General features: G+C 51.7%; 1 protein-coding gene across 1 annotated transcript in view, besides 1 other annotated feature; it reads left to right on the top strand.

Moving 5' to 3' along the window:
• The window catches only part of Tco025E_08263 (surface protease GP63), a gene marked incomplete at both ends in the record, with an annotated part of 1,359 nt that extends 696 nt beyond the window's left edge, over positions 1-663 (top strand). The window contains one exon of the mRNA XM_029375118.1: positions 1-663. This exon is cut by the window's left edge and continues 696 nt beyond it. Within this exon, the coding sequence (XP_029224836.1) occupies positions 1-663 (663 nt within the window).
• Positions 664-913: 250 nt separating this feature from the next.
• Positions 914-955: a microsatellite.
• The last annotated feature ends 34 nt before the right edge of the window (positions 956-989 follow it).

Genomic DNA, 989 nt, shown 5'->3' on the forward strand with positions numbered 1-989 from the left:
GCCGCTAACGGCGGTGGCCTCGTCCAACTCCGCTCCACAGACGACGACGACGACGATTTGGAAGGACCCACGGTCGGCAAGAAAGGCGACAAGACCGTTAAGAAGGAAGAGTCGGACAGCAAGAAAGGCGAAAAGACCGTTACGAAAGAAGAGTCGGACAGCAAGAAAGGCGACAAGACCGTTAAGAAAGAAGACACGGACAGCAAGAAAGGCGACAAGGCCGTTAAGAAGGAAGAGTCGGACAGCAAGAAAGGCGACAAGGTCGTTAAGAAGGAAGAGCGGACAGCAAGAAAGGCGACAAGGCCGTTAAGAAGGAAGAGGCGGACAGCAAGAAAGGCGACAAGACCGTTAAGAAGGAAGAGGCGGACAGCAAGAAAGGCGACAAGACCGTTAAGAAGGAAGACACGGACAGCAAGAAAGGCGACAAGGACGGCAGTGCAGCTGTTGCTGTTCTCTCCAGTCTGCTTCTCCTCGCCACGGTCGCCGCGGCGGCGGCGGTTGTGCCGCTTTGAGCAGCAGCCGCAGCGTCTGGGCGCAAGCACCGCGCAGCAGGGCAATACTGCCGCGCCGCTTGCCACGCAGCAGGCGTCCGTAATATTTAAGTGCAAGATTGTTTTACCGCAAGATACCCCCACCGCTGGCCTCCTAGCAGCGGGCGATTAACACATGCCCCTCCTGCTATACGGCGCCACGCAAGGTGAGAAGAAAAAGCGCGCCTTGTGTGTGGCGTTCGTTGGACGCGAGCAAAAAAAAAAAAAGAGAGAGAGAGAAAAACGGCGGGGTATGTTGTCTCTTCCCCACTTTATTTTATTTTTCTTTTGAACCGCATTTGGAAATCGGTGATTTGCGGTTATACACACCCCTTCTGGAATACGTAAAAAAAAATAAACGGATACGGAAAACTACGTCGATATTGTTTTTGTTTTTGTTTTTATTTTGGCCTTGTTTTTGTTTTATTCTATTTCGGTGTGTGTGTGTTTTTTCACGTC

Source organism: Trypanosoma conorhini (genome assembly GCF_003719485.1).
Source record: "Trypanosoma conorhini strain 025E chromosome Unknown Tco_14.4_contig_00738, whole genome shotgun sequence".
NCBI lineage: Eukaryota > Euglenozoa > Kinetoplastea > Trypanosomatida > Trypanosomatidae > Trypanosoma > Trypanosoma conorhini.